At 44.9% G+C, this 23753-nt stretch overlaps 1 protein-coding gene across 1 annotated transcript in view; it reads right to left on the bottom strand.

Annotated features, from left to right (window-relative positions):
* The window catches only part of AFF4 (ALF transcription elongation factor 4), a 46537-nt gene that overhangs the window by 7651 nt on the left and 15133 nt on the right, over positions 1 to 23753 (bottom strand). Inside the window, exons 2-18 of the mRNA XM_021541265.3 lie at positions 22251 to 22377; positions 20109 to 20882; positions 18781 to 18825; positions 17825 to 17911; positions 12757 to 12793; positions 11270 to 11318; positions 10126 to 10146; positions 9527 to 9581; positions 8524 to 8561; positions 8024 to 8186; positions 6645 to 7562; positions 4449 to 4537; positions 2732 to 2969; positions 1639 to 1736; positions 1066 to 1129; positions 797 to 933; positions 345 to 416 (exon numbers count right to left, since the gene is read on the bottom strand). Of these exons, the coding sequence (XP_021396940.1) occupies positions 345 to 416; positions 797 to 933; positions 1066 to 1129; positions 1639 to 1736; positions 2732 to 2969; positions 4449 to 4537; positions 6645 to 7562; positions 8024 to 8186; positions 8524 to 8561; positions 9527 to 9581; positions 10126 to 10146; positions 11270 to 11318; positions 12757 to 12793; positions 17825 to 17911; positions 18781 to 18825; positions 20109 to 20882; positions 22251 to 22373 (3008 nt within the window). The 5' untranslated portion in view covers positions 22374 to 22377. The remainder of the gene's footprint in view (positions 1 to 344; positions 417 to 796; positions 934 to 1065; positions 1130 to 1638; positions 1737 to 2731; positions 2970 to 4448; positions 4538 to 6644; positions 7563 to 8023; positions 8187 to 8523; positions 8562 to 9526; positions 9582 to 10125; positions 10147 to 11269; positions 11319 to 12756; positions 12794 to 17824; positions 17912 to 18780; positions 18826 to 20108; positions 20883 to 22250; positions 22378 to 23753) is intronic.

The raw sequence follows: 23753 nt of genomic DNA, 5'->3' as shown, positions 1-23753 counted from the left end.
TGGTCCTCTACACCTCCTGCTCCCTCAGCCTCAGGGCTGCTGCCAGTCCCCACAGCCAGTCCAAGTGTGATTTATCCCTGGCTCAGGGCTCAGGAGGCACCTCCTGCTCTCACCCTTCAGTGCTGCAATGCCTTGGCCCTTGCTGGCAGCATTTACAGCAATCAGGCAACATTTACAGCTGGCCCATCTACAGCAATCAGACAGAGATTAATGTTCGTGTACAGCCAAGTGGAAACTCCTGTGTTTGCTTCAGGAACACCCAAGAGCTCAGTGTAAACCAGCAATTTGTGCAGGTTACAGATGTGAAATGCACGAGGGCACTGCAGGAGTGCCAGCACACTCACCAAAGCACTGCCAGCCTTTTGTCTGCAGCCGTCGCATCCGGGGCCAAGTAATTCTTCAGTTTCATAGTGTATCTGCAGAGAAAGGCAGCAGATCAGCCCCAAAACAAAAACCACTTCCATTTATCATTCACACAACACTCATGTTCTCATGAATTGCCAGTTTCTGCTGTCCCCGCTGTTTTAGGAACATCTCTCAGCCCCGAATTAAGCACTTACTCAGCAGTTACCAGAATAATTCTGCTCCTTGTGGGTCACTCATTGTAAAGGGACTTGAAGCCTCAGCAGAAATCACCTCACCCTTCCTGGAAATGCTTTAAACCCAGCAACTGAAATTACTGGTCACTGCTCCAGTGTTACTAGGAATGACAACAGATCTCAAAACCTGGGCCAAACCTCTGACTCCCAGAGCTCCCCCCACCCACCAGCCCCTGCAGGAGCTCAGCAAAGCTTACTTGATTAATTCCACAGTTTCTGAATACATAGGGAACGGGGACTTGGATTCCTGAGCATTTTTCTCCAATGCATTCCCACACTCAATGAAGGACACGACAGCATCCAGGTAGTACACGGCCTTCTCGAACCTGTCCGACTGCGGGAGGAGGAAGAGCTCAGGAACACAAAGCAGGGAAATTGCAGCACAGAGGGCAGGAGAATGGCAAAGGCAGCAAGCCAGCCCCAGGATCAGGGGCACACGCTGGGGGGGCACTGGAGAGCCACTCACCAAAGCATCTGCATTGTGTTTCAGCTTCTTTGCTTCCTGCAAATAATGATCAGCTGAGTAAGTCCTGCAAGAGAGGACACAGACTGAGGGACTGGAGCCACCCACTTACACAGCCTTTTGTAACTTCATCTCCTTCATACTACCACATTTCAGGGCTTTTCCTGCTCTAACTTATGCTATGATAAAACTGTTTAATGGGATCTATTAATTTAGTTAACTAAAAATTGTTAAAAGTAGTTTCAAGTTAATTCTCTAGTATCAGGTAATTCCAACAGTATTTCAAGCAAGTTCTTAAGCAGAAAGTTACTCTACATTTGGTGCAAACATAATTTCATCTGTAAAGTGAATTTAAGGAAGGGCTTTCAGAGCAAGCTGACATCTGAATTGGCCCAACTGAAACCTCAAGTCTGCACAAGATGGTGAAATATTTCTTTTCTTTTCAAGGTATTTTCTTTGACAAAGAGCTTGTGTGTAACATCTTCTGCGGAGGAAAATGCCAGCTCTGCTCCGTGGGAGCTGCTTGTGCTCGAGATCCTGAGCTCCAGGGAGGGAAAGGGAATTTTCTGTCCTTACCTATCATCAAAAACGAGCTTTGCTCTCCTCGACTTTGCACTTTCCGTGGCCTGAGCAGAGGCGGGAGGGCAGCTGGAGGAATTGTTCAGGATCTTTTCCTGGAAGGGAAATCCATGCCATGATTACAAGAAAAGCATTTGTGGTGTAAATTCCCCCATGGCTTCCCCATTCCCCCCAGGAAGGACAGCCTGCAGGAGCACTGGGAATAACTCAGCTTTCAGTTATTCAGTTATTTCAGGATGCTCCCACAGGGCTGGGCTGGGGCTCCTCCTGCAGAGGGGAGGGTGCAGCCCTCCAGAATCACCAGGGTCAGGAAATTCCTCCCCTCATCTCACCTGTCACTGTTTCTAAATCCTGCTTTTCTACTCTAACAGAGATGAGGAAGATTTGGAGGCTTTCTATCAACAACACTCTCTCTGAATGCCTTTGCCTTGAAAAGCTCACACAGGAGTAGTTACTCCTCTGAGAAAGACATGAGTAAAAGCACACCTGAAGTATAAAACAACAAACATACCACAAATTAACAGCTGGCTGGGGGACATTCATATTTTTAAATTCTATCACATAGATCTTCCCACCCTAAATCTCTTACAAACCATTTTCTGCACCATCTCCATAACCATGTTTTCTCCCCTCCAACCATGGAGAGCTCTGTAAATTGCTAAGCTGGAGTTGAAATAATATTTCTACAGTGTCATAAAATGAGCGCCAGAGCATGGACTGAGCTCCTGCTGTCCTCTGAAACCAGGACAAGTTCTGTGTCTGCTCTGAGGAGACAAGAGCAGACTCACAGCTCAATTTTCAGCTTTCTAGTGATGTTCTTATTAACCACCTGAACTGAACAGGCAGCACCAGCCACCAGGGGTGACTAAGCCCATTCCTCCACTAACACAGGGATCTGGCAGGATAAACAGTTGTATTCCATGATCTCTCCAAGGTGTCCTCTCATTTGTGGCCTTCCAAGGCACTTGAGCTCTATGACAGGAAACAATGCACACCCCAAACTAATTGGTGTTTTAAACTGAACTGGAAATGGTTGTTTAGATCAAACTATAAAAAAGTACAAGAGGCAGGGACAGAACCAGTCCTTTACCTTGGCTTCCTTGGCACTGCTGGAGCCCTTCCCCTCTGTCTTCTTCTGCTTGGAAGAGGAGCTGCTCTTGCTGCCACTGCTGCTCTCCTTGCCCGGGTTGCTGCTGGATTTTAGGGATGAGGACTGACTGACTGTTCTCTTCCTGGAGCTGTGTTCCTGCTTGGAATCCTTCTGCAGGGCTGGGGCAGCAGGGGAGGGCAGCAAATCCTTCTCTTTAACAGCACTTGGCTTTGAAGACCTGGAAAAGAAGAACAAATTCAGGGTTTGGGTTTCTTAACAAACAAAACCAAAATCAAAACAAATGAAAACAACCCCAAAAAAAACAAAATTCAGATTTTTTAAATCTCTAACTAAACACCTTTTTTCCCCCCCAAGATTTTTACTGTCAGCCCCAGCTTTGGAGAAAAGCAGAATAATCCTCTCAGTGAGTAGGTTTCTCCACAGCCAGATTGAACTTGTTTTCACCATTTTATTTGTTCTGACCTGAAAGCACAGGCAAACCCAGACAAGTTCTAACCATAAAACCACACCCCTGCACCAGTTCTGTACAAAAACCACCCCAATCCCTCCCAATTTCAGCAGTGGGAGCCAGTGCCAGCATCAGGCTGTCTGTGCACACCAGGCAGCCAACAGCTGCAGGGAAAGATGCTGCAGATAAAGCTCTGGAACCCAGGCAAGGGGAAACTTCCCCAGCACAGCCTTTCAGGACACTCTCACTTGGCAGCTGAGGGATGCTCTTGGCTATTCCTGCCCTCCCACCATTATTATTTTTACACATTATTTCTAGAGAAATTATATTTCATTTAATTAAATGGCCTTTGGAGAACTGCACTGGCAATCAAGCAAACAACAGAAAAAATCAAATATCAGGTAAAAAATCAAATATCCATTCATTCTACAGCTGTTTCCTATCAAACAGTAAGACACTGTTTAATTTAGAAGGGGCAAACACAAGTTGTAGCATCCAAACTGCTGCAGCTTCTCACACCTTTATAATTTGGCAATTACTCACTGGACAGGAATATTTTCCATGACACAATTATACCAGTTTTTGTTGCTTGAACTGAAACAGAACTTTCAAAATGCAGTGGAAAAAACTGTATCTCTCCTGTGGGTTAACACTGACCAAGGAATCAATCAAATAAAGGCAAAACAGGTATTGCAAAAAGCATGGGGAATCCAGAAAAAGCATATTAAACAATGGGACTGATCTGCTCATTCTGTACTACTTTGCTTTGGTATCACACTTTTCTTGCACTAACAAATCAAGAGAACGGAGGTAAATCCATGGATCCAAAGCTCAATGCCATCAGCTTCCCAAAGAAAACCAGCTCAGGTGTTTATTCCCAGTTTAAAACTTACTAAACAGAGAATTACCAGAAGGGGTTAATTTAAAAGCCCAGAGTTTGATTTATAGTCCAAATCCAAGCCCCACTGTGTATCAGAGAAAACCAGGAAGGAAATTTCCCTTCACAGGAGAGGTCACCTCATTTTGTTAAGGAACACAATTGTCCTTGGCCAGTGTTTTTAGGGATGGAAATTCATTTCCACCAATTGCTTGTAGAAACTCTGAAGTACATTTGTTGGAAAGGTAAGAAAAAAATGTTACCAATTTTTTGAGGAAATCTTGGGGTGGGAGAGAGGAGAAGAGGGGGAAGATGAGCACCATTCTCTCCAGAGCCACCCAGACCCCAGAGCAGGAAGAGCAGATACTCACTCCCTGCTGCTGGAATTCTTGTGTCCTGAGGGAGCTTTTTCTTCCAGTTTCGTTTTCTTGCTTTCACTGGCTCTGTTTTCATCCTCGTTCTGAGCAAAAAGATCCACATTTACACATCACTGAGAGTGGATTTTTCACACTGAGAGCCATCGTTCAGCAGGTGTTTCACAGTCACTACAGACCCCAAAACCATCCTTACAAATCCTTACCAGACCCTGGTATTGGAACAAAATGAAAATCCCAGTCTGGCTGCTAAATCACAACCTGATAAAAGCAGCAACAGCCAAGTTGTTCATTTCAGCACAGATCAATTACAGCCATGAATCTCAGGAAAATCTGCCAAAGGCTTTGGCAAGATCAGGAGACAGATTTGATGTTGTGGGGTCTAAAGAGGTGTCTGATGAATGCCAGAAAAGGGTAAAAATCTAATCATCAGTCTATTAAAGTCAGCTCAGAGATGGTGAAGACTAGGTATTGATATTAATTTAATCCTCAGGTCACAGGTTCTTGAAGGTAAATTTCTAAGATGTCTTCACTGAGCACTGGAGAGCTCAATCCAGTGAATAAGAGGGAAAATGGGGCCTCACAGAATAAATCATCTGGCAACAAATCCAGATTGAAACCCTAAAGGTTCTGGTTTTGTTACTGAAGCTGCAACCTGACAACTGGGATCAAGGAAACTCAGGAAATGTAGAAAATCAAGTGGTAGCACTTGGGTTTGGAGCACAAACTTAAAACTGCAGGGTGGGGAAAGGGGTTCTGTCCTTGCCTCACCCAGGTTTCCATCCTCTCAGGAAGCATCAGAGGGATCTGAGGCTTCACAACATTTAACCACCACTGTTTCCTGGGAAAAAGCCTGAATTTAACTGGTCTCACCAAAGCTTTGTGGTTTGGCTGTGAGACTACGGATCTTTAATACTGTAATTCCAAATGTGATCTTAAAGGCAAAACTAGCCAAAGAGAGAGAAATCAGGGAATGCAGACCCACTGGAACATGTGAGTGCATTCCCAGGAACATCAGGAATTATACAGCAACACCTGCAAAAGTAATTGCTCACTGTACTGGGCAGAGTTATTCCCTTTTTACAAAAGAAGCTCATTTCTCACTTCACTTCTTCAGCCAGAGAAAACAGCAATCTCAGTTAGGAACAGTACAGGACAAATCTGTTTGCAGTTACATGTCAGGGCTCCTGCACAACACTGACTTCAGCCAGTGATCAAGTTTACTTTGGTTGCTCAGTAGGAAACTGGTGGAACTGGAATGATCCATTCTCCTCTGGGAATGATCTCCCACAATCCTGGGACTGCAGCCCCTGTCAGATCCCTTTGACATGGTAAAATGGGATTTTTAGAGGGACATCCAGAGCAGCACAGGGATTTTGAATCCCTGCCCCAGGGCCTCATAGCCCTACACTCTAGGAAACCAGACTCCCTGGATCACCGAGCCCAGCTGACAGCCCCAGCTTTGCCCTTTATACAGGGTCCCTGTGCTGAGCTTCCAGCAAGCTGTTTAAAATTACACCAGCATTGACTTCTCACATTCCCCCCTCCAAGAGTATCCCTTCTGTTCAGATCTGACTCTTGTCATTTTACTGTCTCCCAGCCATTCCTGCTTCTTTCTTCTAGCTGAAAAGATGAAATGCTTTTGGAACACATGCAGTATTATAACAGAGAGATGACACTGCTCCCAGTAAAGCAGCACTTGAGATGTTTGCTGCTGCTGCCATGCCCCAGGCCCAGTCCTGCCCCATCCTTTCTCCTGTCAATGGGCAATTCCACGGCTCAGGGAGCTGATCCAGCTGAAAACTGACTTTTGGGGTTTTTTCCCCCAGGTGGATTTCCCATTGGATTAGCTGTCTGAGCTGACCTGCAGAGCACCAGGGGCTGTGCCAGGGAGGCAGGAGAGGGCCGGGGGCAGAGCTCAGAGGCACAGATCTGTGACCTCCCTGAGCTCTGGCTACAGGGCTGCCACCCCTAGAGGTGTTTCTGCAAGAAAATCCCAACAGTCTCTGCAAGAAAATCCCAACAGTCTCCTGCACCAGCACAGGGATGATCCACAGGGATGATGCCGTTCTACACAGGGCAGCAGAGCCCCTCCTGCACAGCTCAGTCCCTGCCCTGAGGTGCCACCTGCATTCTGTGCTGCTCAACGCTCTGAGGGCTGGGAGAAGAGGGAGATCTCCCCAGAGTGCTGACCTGTTTGTGTTTCCTCTTGCCTTTGGTGGAGCTCTTGTCCGAGGGCTGTTTCTGGGCCTCGCGGGCGTGTTTCTCCGGAGCGCTCTTCTTCTCCGCCTTGGCTCCCTCGGCGTCCTTGTAAGGCTTCCCTGGTATCCTGGATAAGAGGCTCAGGTCAATCTTCACAATGAGTGGGTACCTTTCATCAGGATCACTCAGTGGGGACAGAAGCTCTTTCTCTTCCATAGGAGAGAACATTCTTTGCCGAAAAAAGCTGTCATCCTCCTCCATGGAAGATTTAACAGGAGTCCTATTGCTCTCAGAGTATTTGGGTGTTTGTGAGGAAGGAGGCAGACTCTCATTTTCATCTGAATCAGAGGATGAGGTATCTGTTTCGATGAATTCCCTGGATTTCTGGGCAGATTTGCTTGAAGCCTTGTATTTCTTTTTCTCTGTTGTAGGTCGAGGGGAAGACTTGGGCTCCTTTTTTATATTGGGTTTCCTGGAGCCTTTGGTGGCTGCCTTGTGCCTGTTTGAAGGGATATTTGTTGCCATGTCTACTGGGGTTTCACTTTCTATTTTAAGACCTCCTCTGGGCTCTTCCACAGATGTCTTTTCTGCTTTCTTGGGCTGTTTTTTGCCTACAGTCCTCCTTTGAGTCGAGCTGTCGCTCTGGGCAGGTGATTTCTGCCTCCCGCGACTGCTCTCCGAGCCCTTCTGGGTGGGTTTGGAATCTCTCCCTGGTGTAGAAGAAATGGAATCCTTGGATCCACCTTGATCAGTGTACCCACTCCCTGTACCCTGATCTCGTCCCTCTTTCTTGTAGCCTTGGGAAGAAGGGATATTGCTGTCCACGGAAGAAGCTGGTGACACTTTATGGGAATTGACTTTGTTCAACCAGTTATCCAGCTGCCACTTGTTTGTGGGTGGTGGCTCTGGCTAAAAACAAAGTAAAAAACAGAGTTAAATAAAATATTTCCCACTTCTTCCATCTTTTCCACGTGGCAGCTGTATGATGCTGCACACCAATGCACAAGGTACACCCAAAACCCGAGATAAATAAATGAAATACAGGCCCAAATAACACAAATTTTCCCTTTGTTTGCTACCAACAGGCAAGTTGTATTTGATGCCATGATTTTTTAGGGTTCTGATACCATATCTAACTCTGCTCTCCAACAGACAACTGGTGGTAAAAACCACCTAAAATCAAACATCAGATGTGGGCTTCTAGAGAACTGCCACATGCACCACAGGAACTGGAGCAGAACAGCCCAGCCCGACAGCGAGCCCATGTTGGTCAGTGCTTTGTCTTTAACAGTGAGAATTTACTGAACTTTTGTGCTGGTAAGTGGCAGGACTGGAGCCCAGCTGCTGAAGGCAGGCCCTGGCTGCCCTACCTCGGGGGATGCACTCTGGGATGGCTCGTTGGCCTCGCTGTCACTGGAGCTGCTCTCGCTCTCCGAGTCGGAGCCGGAGCTGCTCTCGGAGCCGCTGTGGCTGCTCGAGTCATCCCTGGAGTTGTCTGCTCCTTCACTGTTGTGCTGGGAAGGCTCAGAATTACTGCAACAGAAAGCAGGGAAACCAAGCATTACCTGAGGCACAGGTACATCCTTCAAATCCTTTCATTAGGAGTGACAAAAAAAATCAGGAGAAAATTCAGCCTAGGTGAACACAGATCAGCCTGGAAACAAACAGCCTTTGGGTGTTGTTCCTTCCCAAAGTGGTCAGTCTAATTTGCAATACTTAATATTATATTTATTACTATTTAATCACTGATTAAATTCTCATCATTTTTGCTTTAGTACAAGGCAAAGATGAATTTGGAAAGGAGACCAAGCCAGGAGTGCTGACAGGGCTGAACTTCCCCACTGTGCTGCAATCCCCCAGGAATTCCTACCTTCCAGGTGTGCTCCTTGGCACGGTCTTATCGCAGTCCTGCAATTAAAAAAAAAGAGCATGAAGCTTCTAGAAGCTATTTTAGGCTGGCATATACAATTAAGTTGCACAACATTGGTTTAGAGCCTTTAATTGTTTAAAAAATCATTATTTGCAGTAGTTTAAATTTATCTGCATTTTCCTTATGCAGAAAGAGAAGCAGCGTTATTTGCTCCAAATTTTCAGTACAAATCTCTATATTCTGACTCCATTTGTGAGAGTTCCCATTTCTACCACTAATTAATATCCTGTTTCCACCTTTTTGAATCAGATGATTCAGCATTTCACAATGATTTTCTGAGATGCTCAAGGTAAGTAAAGTCACCAACTCCCAGTTTTCCACTTGAAGAAAATCAAGTACCAGAACTGGGAACAGGAACAGAAGAAACCCCAGAGCAGTGGGGGTTACTGGGCAGTACAGACACATTTTATTTTTATTTAGCAAGTTAAGTGCCAGTCTGGCAGAAGCTGCACAAAGTTAATCCCGAGAAGAATGAAAAAGAGACTTTTTGATAAATGTGAAGGTGCAGCTGTGCTCCCAGGGACTCCCTGTCACCCCAAATACCCCAGGGCACCAATGCACACAGATGTTCACACCATGAGCTCTGTAGCTGGGATGGCAGAACACAAAGGGGTTTATCTTTAATTAAGGAGCCATTATACCAGTTTTAAAGTACACTACTGTTATTTGATGTTCAGAGAAGGCCCATGTGAAATCTGTTAATAAAAATTTCTAGATAAAAGCAAACTGTTTCCACAAAACACAACATTTCATTTTGCTTGCACAAAATTTTCCCCAAGATTACATTTAAGAATGCCTGAGTTTGTCTAAAAACATTCCATGAGATTTCAGTTTCACAGCTCTCCTGCTAAGCTGCCCAGTTTGCTGCTGGGCCATGCTCCCTGCCCAGGGCTGCCCCATGGACGAGTGCAGAGTTTTTTGGGAACTGATCTAAGGAACATACCTGCTCTCCATCGCTGTCTTCACTACTGCTAAGTTTTAAGTCATCTTTCAACATACTAAGGGAAAAGGGAGAAAGTGAGACAAGTTTTTCCAAGTACTTTAATTACTTCCAAAGCATTCTGCTAGATCTCACCATGGCACTGTTTATCCTGCAGGGGCTGCGTGGGTGAGAGCCACCAGACAGCACTCACACATTTCATGGTTAAGAATGGGGAGTTGAGTCATTCTTCAAAGAATGAGGATTCAGGTATTTTGGCTCCTGAGTCCATTCTGTTAAATTTAGAAAGGAAATCTGACACAATTTACTGGTGTGGGAGGAGGTAACTTGTGTTATGTTCAACTCCTTACACACAATGGCCAAGAATTGTGTTTGAAATGGAGGAAAAAAAGCCAGCCCCAGTGGCTGCTTCCTGTCTCATGGCAGCAGTGCAACTGTCCTAAGCCATCATTAATTACTGTTATCCAAAGCCATAATTACTGCTGGTAGTCACACACACACACACAGTTCCACATACTGAGAATACATGAGCACAATGAAAACACACAGCAGGGCCTTTGTGATTACTGGAAACATTTGATTATAAAAAGAAAACATCTTACTCTGTCTGGTTCGATTCACATCTGTGGAGGGAAAATAAGAAAGAATTAAGTCTGACTCTTCCTGAGCTTCCCATGAGCTGCTCTGCTGATGATCTGAACAGGAACATCAACCTCAAGGAGCTCACTCCTGAACTCCTGGCCATTGCTATAATTTTACAAATTATGCATTTATCTCCTTTTTAAGGGTTTTCTTTACCAGGTCATAATCACTTAAAGATATATATTTGAAGTTGCTTTGTCACAGTTAAACATCATTTAAACTTCCTTCTCCTGCATCCCAGCTCAGCAGGTGTCCAATGCTGCCTCTTCTCTCAGGGGTTCTCTCATTCCCAGCTTTGGCAATGGCACAGCTCCCTCTCAGCACCTCTCTGAACTGCCTGATTTTGGGACACTGGCTCCAGGTTTGTATGAATTGAAGGGGGTTTCTTTTGTTTTATTTCTTTCTCACAGGTCAGGTGCTTTTTCATCTTACCAATTCTGTGGCAGAAGCACCAGGCTGCATCCTGTGTGTGCATCCCAACAAAAGTTAACTGAGGAATGTTACTAACCCAGTCATCTTTCAGAGCCAGCTTTCATCAACACACTATCAGCTGGTAAATATTTATTTTTATGGGCACATTTATTTGGAGACCATCTTTAAACTGCATATCATTGATTTTTAAGTCTGAGGAAGGTGGATTACAGCCATGTAGAACATTCCAGTTGCCTCTGTGTTTTTCTGTGTTGCTGGGTCTGCAAAATGTTTGTCAGGGACTTAAAGAGAAAGCAGAACAAACCTCACAAGATCCCAGACCCAGTTTTCTGTCTCCTCCAATAAAAAACCTTCCCTCATCCTGAATTTGTGCAACTTCCAGCTGCCAGCTCTGCAAGGCCTGTTAGGTCCCATCCTTTCTGATTCCCAAGCCAATTCCGAACTCCTGCTCCTCTCCTGGCAGCTGACAGGAAAGCAAAGGAGCAGAAAGGCAGCTCAGGGTATTTTTTACTCACTCCAGTGAGCAATATTTGGTTTATTGTCCCAAAAAACCTTTTCCTGCCAGCCAAGGAGATGGATGCTGGAGTGGAACTCACATTCTACTAAACACCTTTTCCTACATCTCTTAAAACATAACTTTTGTTTGTGAAATGTTTTCCACCAGCCACTTACGATTTGGATTGATGACCATTGGATGTTTTGGAGGAGGGATTGTATCGTTCTAGGAGAAGAAAAGAAGAAAAGCACAGCTGAAAACTCAGGCACAGCAGAAGTGCCCCCAAAGCTACCACAAGGATGGATAAAGCAAGGCCATGTGAGGGGACAGGAGGGAGCAGCACCCAGGTGACACCAGGTACCACCTCCCCCAGGCTGAGGGAGGGAGCAATGCAGAGACAAAACACTAAATACAGCAAATCATTTAACCAAGAAAATAGAGAAAATCAGCTAAATCATTGCTGTGTAAACCAATACACACTTAATTTGTCATTAATGGTGTGAAAATTGTTCTGCTCCTAGCAAGACAAAATTCTTGCTTTACACATGCAGGACATGGATCCACCTGCACACAGCCTCTGATGGATGAGAACCTCCACACCCCAAAATCCAACTCACACACTAACTGCGACAGCAGGAACACACCCTGACAAAATCTGTTTCTCAGTTTGGGGTTTCTTCCCTTCCCTTTTCTTTCATTCTTGTAAATAACTGGGTGCAGCTCAACAAAAACAAGAGCAGAGGCTGTTAAAAGCTCTCCAGAAAACCCAAACAGGCACAGGAAACTGGCTCTGCGTTTAATTAACCTTGGCTCTTCTTTTCCACACCTAAAGATCAGCTGCCCCTATAACGTGAGCCTAGGGTTTAGCATTATGGAATTAAGCTTGAATTTGTTTCCTTAATTCCCCACTGTATCAGATGTTCAGATTAAGCTGCTTGTGAATATCTAAGAATAAACCATTCTTCTTTTACTATTTAAGCTGTTTAATCACTTCAAGAGGGAGTGGAAGGACTTTTGGAAGGTAACAGCACAAACTTAATTCAATTTTACCTGGTATTTACCTGAGTTTTATGTTCTTTTAAGCAATACTCAAAATAATGACAAAGAAATAAAAGCGACTTTTTTCTGAAGTCTAAAAGTGCAAGAAACTCAAGGATAATATCATGTGATTTAAGTTCTTGACCAGTTCTCTCTCTTGACTTTAAAATGTCAAAGTAAAAAAAAAAGAAAACCAGTGAAAATGCTGTGTGCTTTTTCTACTGGAATAAAATCAAAAGCACTCTTCTGGTTTCTAATATGTCCCTAAGCAGGGGGTTGGGTTTTTTAAGGTATTTTGGTTTAGTACTCAGTTACTTTCAAATCAATCAACCATAGAGGCATTTTGTAAAGAATTGGATCAATTAAAATAAATCTTTTCCCTCAAACACACCACCCTTCCACTCAGTGATAACCTCCAAGATCTGAACAAGAAAAGCAGAATAAAATCAAGCAACTGTTTAACAGCTTAAAAGTTGAGAAAGTAGAGAAAATCTGAAGTGAGTCTCCATCCTGTGAGCAGTCTGGAAAACCTCATTTCCTAAAACTCTGACATCTTGGGAGATGCTGAGAACACCGAAAGACAACAAAAACATTCAACACATTCCAGGAAGTTTCATGTACTCACTCTGTTCTCCAGTGCCAAAACTGGACTGCTGAGACTCCTGGGGGAATAAAACATCACAAGTGGGTTTTTTTTCAGTGGGAATTTAAGGTACTAAAAACCAGGCTGGAAGGAAGATATCCTTTCTACTTAATGGATGACACTTAAGTCTCTGGAAAAGGTGAAAAAACAATAACAGGCAGAGAAAGGGGGATTCTTTCCCCAGGTGAGACCTTCACACTCCTCTTCCTCACCCACTTCCTGCTGTTCCCAAAGGCACATCAGGGCTGAAACTCCCAAATCCCCGTGTGACTTCCCTAAATCCCCTCCTCCTCTGTGTTTAGGATGGAAAGGAACTGTTCAGGATGTTTATTTATGCTCCTGATACACACACAAACTTTGCTGCTGTTTGAAGTTCTTCAAGCACACACAGCAATTGGAACAGGGAAAATCTCCCAACAAACAATATTCCTCAGCCACGCAGAAGCCTCAGGGACAAGGTGAGCTTTCAAATGGGACCAGCTCTGCACACTCTGCCCCAAAGGCTCCACGTGGGTCCCTGGCAAGCCCAGCCTGGGTGGGCAGCACAGAATTCCAGCCTGCAACAGCCAGCTCTGGCAGAAAAGCCAGTAAAATGGTATTTTAGATTCACAGGATGGGCTGGGCTGGGCTGGGCTGGAAGGGATCCCAAAGCTCACCCAGTGCAAACCCCGCCACGGCAGGGACACCTCCCACTGTCCCAGGTGTCCCCAAGCCCTGTCCAGCCTGGCCTTGGGCACTGCCAGGGATCCAGGGGCAGCCACAGCTGCTCTGGGTACCTGTGCCAGGGCTGCCCACCCTGCCAGGAAACAATTCCTGCCCAATATCCTGTAAAACCAGCCAGGAAAGAGGAAACCTTGCAGGTTTTAGCACTTCTATCATCCTCAGTATTCCCATTTCAGAAACTCCAATTCTGACTCCCAAGATACAGCAGATTATGAATGTTTTTGAAATCCTAAACCATTGTTTTAACAAACACACAGAGGCTACTGAGCCACCTCAAACTCCCTTCCAGGCTCGAGTGCCTTTTTAAAACAGGACCTTCCTGACCTCATTTCAAAATGAGGACAACTGACGACCCCAGAAAAACAAACTCAGTCCAATATTTGCAATTTCTAGTTGTATACACACATTTTACTTACATGCTCTGGCAATGGCAAACCAGAACTACCATTCAACAATGAATTCCACTTTTCCTGGTCCACCTCTGACCTGGTTTTCCCTCACACCAAGCCAGTGCCAGGCAGTGGTTACAGAGGCAATTTACAGAATGAAGTTTTTAAACACACAAAAGCTTTATACAGCAAAGCACTCTTGAGGTGTTTTCATTTTCCTTCAGCTTTGTATTTCAAAAATGGAACAATGCATTGAACAAGACTTTTGTGGATGGAAAACTTCATAAGGACCTTTCCTTGGGAAGTATTTCAAATACTAATACTACTAATCTTTACTAATTGAAAGGAAGGGACAACAAAAACAATAATAAAAAATTGAGAAAGAATTCAAAAGCAAAGCAAAACTGGAGAGGAGCCTTGTGAACAGCTACACTCCCTTCAAAATAAATTTATTTCTTAAAATTTCACAAGTAGGAGGAGGCAGGTGGGAATCCCTGGTTACCTTTTGCCGCTGGCAGCTCAGCCAAGCCAACAAACTGAGTGAAAAAAACAAATAAAGACTTCAAACTCTACATTTGCAAAGCCACAGCACTGAAGGAGAATGGGATAGGGAACTGGCACCCCTTCCAGCAGCACAGGGATTGGGAACTCTGCAGAACACACCTGCCTAATTCCTCATTTGAGTCAACTTCCTATTTCAGAGGCAAAGCACTGGCTCTCAGCTAAGTGCATTTTAATGAGGTGTTATGGTTCAATGTGCAACTTTTTCCAACTCCCTTGCCATCTGCTGGATACATATTTCTTTAAGAAACTCAGACACTAAAAAAAAAAAAAGTTCTACTTTCAACTCCCAGGTTATTGAGAGCAGCAGCTTCTAAAGAGAAAGCAGCTTCTGCTTGAGAAAGAAATTGCAACCAACTGAAAGGAAAGAAACCCTTTAAAGCAAAGTTTAATGGACTGAGGTTACACAGGGAAGACACTGGAGCAGGAAACAAAAACTCTGACAAAAACACCTGGGGAGAGGAATTCTGCAGCTGGACAGAGGCAGCAGGGCTGGGTTCCCATCCCACAGCCGTGGCTGAGGGGAACGAGGCCATTCCCAGGGGACACCAAAAGCTCAGGTGAGATCTCCTTTCTGCTTCCCAGGAGGAAATCTGTGTGTCCCAGCAGGGCAGGATCTCCTTTCTGCTTCCCAGGAGGAAATCTGTGTGTCCCAGCAGGGCAGGGATGGCAGGAGGGCTCCTGCTGGCCCCAGCCCTGCAGAGGTACAGGCACAGCAAGACCCCTGGAATCCCAGCCTTCCTCCCCCAGCCTGCAGCTGGGCTGCTCAATGCATTTTACAAACACTGCCAGCATTTCTGGAGTGTCTGACTGTGAGCCCATGGACAAAATTATAGAGTGTTAGGTCACAGCATAACATTTTTTATCAAGACACAGCAATCTGCATTTTTCCATAGCATCCATAAAACTTTCCCTGACCTATTTTCATGGAGTTTTCTCTTCTGATCCAAAGACTTCCTGGGAACTATTAGATATATTTATAGCAGTCAGAGAGGCCTCAGTCAGGAGGTTGGGTTCCTTGGAGTTACTCACTCCCTACACACAGGGAAAGCGATCCCATCCCAAGAGTCTGACAAATAAAATCAAGTGGTCTACCAAGGGCAGCTTCACTTTATGTGAGCAGGAAGAACACACCAAGCTGTGCCCACAGGGGCAATGCTGTGAAACACTTCAGCAATAAATGGAGCACAGTTTTACAGAGAAGGAGCTTTCCTCCAACAGAACTGCTTGATTAAAGCAAACCACTGTTGTGTTTTACTTGGTGGATTCTGCTCTGGGCCCAGACTGCACAGGCCCATGGCTCACTAACTCCCTGGAATTCTGCAGAGCTGCTGCTGCCAAGAATGACAAGAGGGGAGAAAGGCAGAGGAAATTATAGGCTTTGGATGCAGAGAGAGAATTTGACAGAGTTCCATGGCTAAGATGTGCAGCCACAAAATAAAAAAGCTGGCAAAAAGTCAAAAAGACTCAGAGCAGCCATAAATGGAATTTTTTGCAAACTGGGTGAAGAGACACAATCCAGGTTGAGAGGTTCAAAAAGCCCCACAAGCCTCCTTTTTGTTCAGACACTGCCAGAGCTGTGCAGTGTTACGTGGCCTCTGTGGCACAGCCACATGGATTTCTGCACACCTTCCTCTCCCCCAGCTCAGTCAAATGCCAGGGAAACTAAAACCAAGCAGCCCCACAGCCAAGGGTGCCCAAAATGCAAAGGGAAAATATCTCCCCAAAGGTTCAGGAATGAGCACTCAAAGCAGAGGAATAAGGACCTTTGTTGATGAGGAAAGGTGTGGAATTTCTTTCCTTATAAGAAAAGGATCTTATAAGAATTATTTCCAGGCTGACAGTTTTACATAGCACACAAATAAACCCTGACTAAAAGTAATATTTGCAAGATTAATATTGATCTAATGCTAGGAAAACAGAAAACAGGATTTATTTCTAGGTATGCCTTCCAAAGTAAAGCTGAGAACTGAATGGTAAATTCTGGGTTTTTTTAATATTGAAGAGAAGCAAAATGCAGTGAGCCAGGGACAGGTCACTCAGAGGTGGTGACAGCAGGACTGTCCTGGCTCTGGGATGTCCAGCCAGGATGAGAACCTGAACGTGGACCAGTCTGGGGAAGGTTTGTGGATGTGCCCTTCCAACAGGGACTGGAACCTTTGGCTGAAGGAAGGTCACGTCAACGCATTCACACAAAAGGATGGGATTAGAGAGATGACAGTAGAAACCTCAGTGAGAAAGTCTTCTCAAAATTATTCCTTCAGATGTTCTGTTTCGGGGAGCAATTTGGATCAAACAGGAAATTAAGAGCAATTAAGTGGTGTCTAGAACAGTCAGAGAGAGCATGGGCTGAATTATTACACAGGTAACTTTTAAAGACAAACAGGGCAATTCCTTCACTCTGAAGCTCTGCCAAATTAGGGGTGGAGCACCCCAATTCATCCCAGAGAGATGTTGAATATGGAGAAAAATCCCATTGTTGAGTTGAATCTTTTACTGGTAATCAGCAGACCCAGGAACCAGATCATGAATTCCTGCGTGAGTCAGCTCCCCATGCTGGGTTTCACCCACAGCTGCCTCCCCTGGGTTTCCAGGATCCTGCAGAGCTGCTCTTCCAGACAAACAATTCCCTGTGTGTGCCCTAGAACCCTGGAGCTGCCAGCTCCAGCCTCAGGGAAGGCAGCAGCAGAATTCCTTCCTCAGAGGTGTCAGCTCCAGCAGCTCCCCTGGACACGTGCCCTGTGCTCTCAGCAGCAGCAGAGGTGGATTTCTCTCTGGAATTAACTGCTTAAACCCTTCAGCAGCTCTTAAGAACACAGGAAGTTGGGAAGAGGATCTTTTGGAACAACTGATTTCTTCAGCAAAACATATGATTCTTAAAAGTCTTATTTTTTTGTAATTGAAAATGAAAAAAAATCTCACACAACTATTAGTGGACTTCAAACTTAGAGGAAAATTCAGTTTATATAGAAAAGTCCATTTAAATTTCTCAGCCTTTACCATTCAGCCTCTGTTTTGCTACATGGAGGGAAACTCACTTGGTTCTACACAAAATGGTGCAGAGCATTTCCCTGTTAGGGAAAGGGCTCAAAGGAACTTCCAAGCTTCAAAAGTTTGAAAGTTTGAATTTATCCAACAAAACTTAAAAAGGTAAGCTGTATCATAGAGAACTTTGCAGACTGTCTGTGCAAAGCAGAGGAAAACCAAGGACATTTTTCCTAAGGCTACTGCTGACAGATGAAGTGAAGTAAAATAAAGAGAGCCAAACCACTGAAACAAACCCAGGTTATACAGAACTGAATGTAGGAGTTCCAAAATCCTGATCTTTAACTGGAGTTACTTTTTCAACGGTATCCACTGTTGGATTCAACACTGACCTTTGTTGGAAAGGGGAATTTGGAGGGTTCAGTTTTGCAGGGGGTGTGGATGGCAGTCAGTGGAGGAGGCCAGGAGTGGGTCATCTCCTACAACACAACAAAAACTGAAATTATTAACAAAATAAATCAGATTTCAACTTGCAATCTGGATTCTCTCAATTTTCAGTTCATTGTTCACCCTTCACTAAGCTTTATATTCAAATCTTAATTTCCCAAACGTGCTACAAAAATTTTGCATGTAAACCTGAATGCTAAATTGCTACCCAGGAGAAGAGGGAGTTATGACATAATAACAACCAGCAAAGCATAAATCAATCAACTGGGCTGGCCTGAAGATAAACTGCAGTGCAAGTCAGTCTGATCCCTTCAGACTGTGTGGGAAGAAGAATCCTAGGAAAGGGAAGCCTGTAGAGTTAGAGGAAAAGGGGGAAATCAAATGCCTGCAGCTGGAAAGTGCCTCCTGTTCTCTCAAAGCATCCCCAAGGCCCTGGAGGACTGAAGGTCACAGGAAGTAATAAGCCATGGAAATGTTCCAGAGGGACCTGATGATCCTTTTGTGAGAGCAGACATAGGACAGGGCATCACAGGAGGGACAAAAGGATTTGGGAAAATAACCCAGGTAGGAGAGAGGGAAAGTGCTGCCATGGGGCAGCAAAGCATTTACTATAATCTAAAATATGAGGATTAAAAACTGTAATTTGGTGGAAGAAATGTAGTTCTGGTTATCAGGGAGGAGGAATGCAGTGAGGATCTCCAGATGATGTGCACACCACAACACCCAGTGGCCAGCTCTGCTCCCAGTTTGGCCCAGTCCCCCTGTGCTGGAGAGTCTTCCTGGGCTTGGACAGATTCTTGGACCTGCACTTGGACAGATTCTAACACTGCAGAGTCCTTCCCCCTCCTTGGGAATGGCTGTATTTTCAACAAAGTTTGGAACAAGAACACCAAGAACTTACTTTGAGGATTTCATCCACGCAGCTCACCTCACCAGAGGCTGATGCCTACAAATCAAAACTCAAAATTAACATCTCCCAAATTTTCCACAGACTAGAAACTGTTAAAAATAAACTTCAATCCTTATTGTGACTCATATGGACTCTACATAGACACAAACAGCCCTTGCTAACTCTTTTCATCAATTTTAACATCAGATAGATCCAGGTTTTTATGGCATGAGTCACAGTTATGAAAAGCAAATACATGACATCCATAAAACTGTGATAATAATCTCTCACTTTTCACTTGACAGTTAAAGTGATCACAGGCAGGCAGTGATATTAAAAACTTGTAGAGAGGGGAAAGAGAATCACAGCTTTCAATCATTTCCTGGTAGCAGCCCCAGGATAATAGCTGAATTCAAGCGCAGGACCGTGAATGCACAGGAATGACAAACTGCATTCCCAAGTAAAACAGTCATCACAGAGAGATCCCAGAAACAGCAATAATTACCAAACTATGAATCCTCTGCATCCCTGGCTGTCACAAACAGAAAGAAACAAAGCTACTTAAGGATTCACTGCATCAGCAGTGGCAAGTCTTCATAAATAAAGTAATTCCTGATTTCCTTACCTGTGTGCTGGATCTTACTTTGCTATCTGTTGCAATCCCAGGAACAAGGGCTTTTCTCTGGCTATCATGATTCCAGCAGATAGACAGGAGATGAAACGAGACTTTATTACTAGGAAAGGCACTTTCCTTGTGAGCTGGAGTCAGTGTCCTAATGATTCGGGAATTGCCAAACTCCTCCAAGTTGTTAACCTAACAGTATTTTATATCCAGCACAACTGATAAAAGTTCTGCACCCAGTTCAATTTGGTGTGAAGGTATAATAATCACATCTAGTAATTGCTACTCACTTCAAAAGAAAATCTGATACAGGCAGGTTGTATCAACAACTCTAAGTCAATTCAGCTCCCAGGAACAACAATGTATTTACCCAGCTTGTCAAAATATTTGCGGGTATCCTACAATTTCTCTAACTCCTGACTGGAGAAATACTCCCTGAAAATTGGCCTCTTGGGGTTAAGTAAGCCTTTCTGAATTTCTCAGCCTTTATTTAATAAAAATCCCAGTATCCACATTGAAGAAGCAGAAGACAAAAACAATTACTTTTGCATGTTCCCCACTGAAAATACAGCTTAGGTGAAGGTGCTTTGAGGAACAAAAACACAGTGTTTACTAAAAACTCCATTTGGGTTAGGCAAATTGGGATTTTGGAGACGCTGGAAAATCCCAGCCCAGGTGGATTTACATTTAAGAAGGCAGGACACGGCCAGCAACTTACATCCAGTGGCTGAGAAGGAATTTTCAGCTTGGTCAGGTGCGCTTTGCTGCTGGGCTTCAGCTCGTTGACGCCGCCGCCGTGGCTCTGGCTGCTGTAGTGTTCCGAGGATAGCTTTGGCTCCATGGACTCCTGCCCATCCATCGGCCTGACGTAGGCAGTGGGTTTCTGTAACATTGAACTGGACTTGGACATCAGAGAGGGTGGGAAGGACTGGGTCGAGTGCTGCCCGCTGGCGAACGAGGGCACGCGGGAGGGAGAGTCCCAGCTGGGCTCGGGGTCCCGGGGCGACTTGGAGCGCTGGTGGTCCTTGCCGTGGTGGTCGCCGCCGTGGGCTCTGGAGTGGCCGGAGGCCAGCGAGGACACGGCCGGCGGCTTCCCGGGGCTGCCGGAGCGGCCCTTGGAGTGCTCCGAGCCGTGCTGGCCCTTCTTGCGGCCGCCGTAGGAGTCGCGCTCGTGCCGGGCCGCGGCGCCGGCCGCGCCGGCCCCGGAGCGCTGCCCGTGGGCCCCCGGCCCCGCCGAGCGCTTCTGGGACTGGGCCGAGGTGCTGGGGGCCGGCCCCACCGGGGTCCATTTGCTGCTCTGGTGAGAGCCCGCGCCGTGCCGCTGCTCGCCGAAGAAGCCGGGCGTGGGTTTGTCATCGGGCGCCGCGGGAACCGAGGGCTTGGGGATGGCGACGATCTTCTGGAGCGGCCGGTCGCCGATGAGATCCGTCATCTCATCATAGTTACCGAGCATGCTCTGGATGCGGCTCGACAGCTTGTCTTCTTTGCTGGTCTGGGACGACAAGCCACCAAAACGGGATTTAGAACCAATCGCAGCTTCACACCACATCAAACTGTCTGGTAACTACAGCACTCAGCCCGAGTTTCACCTAGGATACACCTCTTTCTTTGCCAGTGTTTCCAATTCTGAATTTTAGGTCTTAAAACAGCAATTTGACTCCCTAAAACGTATTAAAAGTTTGTAACAATATATATTTAACTCCCTAAAACATAGGAAAGATTCAGCAGCAGGGACAGCTGAACCAGCAATAATCAAATAATGTACCGCTGAGCTGGATGCCAGTTCCAAAGCTGTAATGCCTCCTGTCACCTTACAGACTGTAACTTCTCTAATTCAGAATGCATCAGTTCTAAAAGGTTTTAATTAGCAGTAAAATAAAATCAACTTAACCTCAACCTCATAAGTCATTTTTAATTGGTATTTATATTGGCACAATGTTTGCTGCACATAGTTAAAAGGGTTCTTTGTTCCATAACCATTTTGTTTTCCAAATCTGGGATTCTGGATCATTCTCCCATGCATCCCAACCAGCTCCAGTTAACTTCACACATGTGGAATTTGGTTATCGAGCATAGGAACAAAAAAAACAACAGGTATTTCTCAATTTTCCTCTTGCAGGAAGAGAGTTTTCAGTCATGTTTTACTTCTTGCAAACCAGCTGAAATTGCAACAAGAGAAGAGTTCACTTTCAAAGTGAGTTTTGAACTACGTAATTAACCTATTAAATAATATTTTAATAGTTATTCCAGAATTAGGTTATTTTTTCCAGTACTGTTCAGCATAGCAACCTGGAAGGAAACTCAACACAGGCTGAAAGCTGTGCAGGACCACAAACAGAATCAACTCCTTCAAAACAAACTAAAATATCAGATACAAACCACTGGAGCACTAGTTAGAGCTGATATATCATATCAAACATAGTCATATCAAACATTCCAGCATTTTGAATTAATCTCCTATTTAAACATTCTCTTCCTGAATTTATCCAGGTCTGGATTGCATTGGTGAAAGGTTAGAAAGTTTAGCAGCAGGCTAAAGCACCCCAAAAATGGCAATTTGGCATCACACAATGGACAGCTTAACTGTTTTGAGTCACTGTATAGAAGGTGAAGGAAGGAAAAAAATTTAATGGTTTTATTTTCCTTTTTCTCACTCCCTATAAAGGCTCCTCCCCTTCCCGAGCATTACAAATCTGCCAGTGGAGCTGTGACTGTCCAGCTTTATTTTCAAGCCCTGCTTTAACACCTGATTGCCCTAAGAGCTCTCGACCTAACAAAAACACAAATAAAAAAACAGAACAAGAACTTGCACATGATTTGTGTTCTAAAACCTTCATTTTTCTGAGGTGCAGGAACTCACCACTTTGTATGGTTCAGCAAAGAGAGGAGAGTTGGGTGGGAAGGCTTCGTCACCCTGCTGAATTTCTTGATTTCGCCTTTCCCTTTCTTTCATACGCAGCACATTCCGGTCTTCACGGTTCATGTTGCTGCGAGCAAAAAGATCAGTCCTGATCACACAGGGAAGCAGCAGGAGGGATGTCAGGGCCCAGGGGAGGGATGAGAGTGCCCAAAGGAGGGATCTAAGTGCCCCCAAGCAGCCTCTGGCCCTGTTTGGCCATGGAATGATCTCCATTAAGAACCCACTGAGGGCCACAATTCCTCAGAACTGTCCCATTTCAGCCCCCTCCAAAGGGCTGTAACCCCCAACCCACAGCTGGCTTCTAACAGGGAAACTTTACGTAGCAATAAAAAAAAAAAAATTAAAAAAAAACCTCAGCAGGTCCTCAGGCAAGCAGCTATTTCAAACCACTTCACCCGCTCGAATCATCTCAGTTCCAGCCCACGCCAACATCTCCCATTCATTTCTAAAATACCTTTTCTCCCCCACATCCCCCAGATGTTCTGCCATCCCCCCACCCATTCAGTGCCTGACTTCTCCTGTAGATTAGGGTTATTTTTGGTGCTGGCATACCTTTTTTTGGCACCCATTCTCTAACATATTCTAACCTCAAGCTTTGATGTGGTTTCCAGGTCTCTCTCCCTCCCTGATTCCCAAAAGGCATTTCAACTCAAAGCAGTAATTTCAGGGAAGTTCTGGCAATAATGCACCTTTTGCCTTGGACCATATCCTCCTACTGCCAAAATGCAGATTAAGATCCTGCCAATCCCTCTTCTTAACAAACTTTCCTTTGCAGTTTGGTCTTGCTGCTTGTGTTAACAGAAACACATCAAATCCTTGCAAAACGCACACAAAAGTTGAAAATATTCCCTCTGAGCTTGACACAGCATTGGGATATAAAGAAGTAAACAAAATTAGATGATAAATAAGGTGCCACTAACTCCTTTAACATCAAACCCCAGAATGGTTTGGGTTGGGAGGGGCCTTAAAGCCCATCCAGTGCCACCCTGCCATGCCAGGAACACCTCCCACTGTCCCTGGCTGCTGCAAACCCTGTCCAGCCTGGCCCTGGGCACTGCCAGGGCTCCAGGGGCAGCCACAATATGTGCTAAACTCTGCATCAAGAGATTTAGAAATATTCTTTACTGATCTGCACAAAGTACAGTTGGTGCACCCAGGAAAGAAAGCAATGTTTCCCCACATAATTTGCAGTCTAAAATGAAAATGTTGGCTGCTTAGAAAATCATTATTTCATGTCTTTAGACTGCTGTCTGATTATTAAAAATAATAAATTATTTGCTAGAGCATGACTGTGAAAGCTATGCAAACCCACCTATTGCATTCTCAACAGGAAAACTTCAACCATCACTCAGTTTTTAAAAACATGAGTTTTTGCACCTCAGTAACATTTTTGCCTCTTACATTTCTTCCCCATTTGGCTTCACTCTGCCTACTGCCCTGAAA

This window comes from Lonchura striata, chromosome 15, assembly GCF_046129695.1.
Source record: "Lonchura striata isolate bLonStr1 chromosome 15, bLonStr1.mat, whole genome shotgun sequence".
Lineage (NCBI taxonomy): Eukaryota > Metazoa > Chordata > Aves > Passeriformes > Estrildidae > Lonchura > Lonchura striata.
The sequence above is the reverse complement of the archived record's forward strand: the minus strand, read 5'-3'. Positions and strand labels throughout refer to the sequence as shown.